The following is a 452-nucleotide window of genomic DNA, read 5'->3' on the forward strand; positions in this document are numbered from 1 at the left end:
GACAGATAATTAATTTACATTAGATATCGTTTTACACTGAAAACAAAAGGTGCTAAAATACTCAGTGGGAATACCACACCCAAGATACATTGCAGTGTGACTCTGCAATGGAAACGTAATATCCTTGTGAAGACGAAAACGAACTTGCCACCAAACGATGATCAGTTACACATCACGAGAATTATTAATGTGCATCAGGCTCCTATTGTTTATAGAATACCTAGACAATTTTTCTCCAAAGCAAAACCTAATTCTGTCTGCCTTTGTCTCCTTCAGCAAGCCTTGACAATGGTGTCGAGCAGCGAACATAGAGCCGCCATGCAGAGCCGACTTGGCCAAGCACTCAAGACCACTGCCCGGGATGCTCTGTTCCTGCTTTACAAAAACAAGTTCGTATATCAGTTTGTGATGAACTTTGAAATTATTTTGTCAACATGTAAAGTTGTTAGGCA

The 452-nt window shown here is 40.3% G+C and overlaps 1 protein-coding gene across 1 annotated transcript in view; it reads left to right on the forward strand.

The window, feature by feature from the left end:
* The window catches only part of LOC119585779, a 4,813-nt gene that overhangs the window by 392 nt on the left and 3,969 nt on the right, over positions 1–452 (forward strand). The window contains exon 2 of the mRNA XM_037934493.1: positions 277–389. Coding sequence (XP_037790421.1) covers positions 289–389 — 101 coding nt within the window. The 5' untranslated portion in view covers positions 277–288. The remainder of the gene's footprint in view (positions 1–276; positions 390–452) is intronic.

Source organism: Penaeus monodon, chromosome 20 (assembly GCF_015228065.2).
Source record: "Penaeus monodon isolate SGIC_2016 chromosome 20, NSTDA_Pmon_1, whole genome shotgun sequence".
NCBI classification, from domain to species: Eukaryota; Metazoa; Arthropoda; class Malacostraca; order Decapoda; family Penaeidae; genus Penaeus; species Penaeus monodon.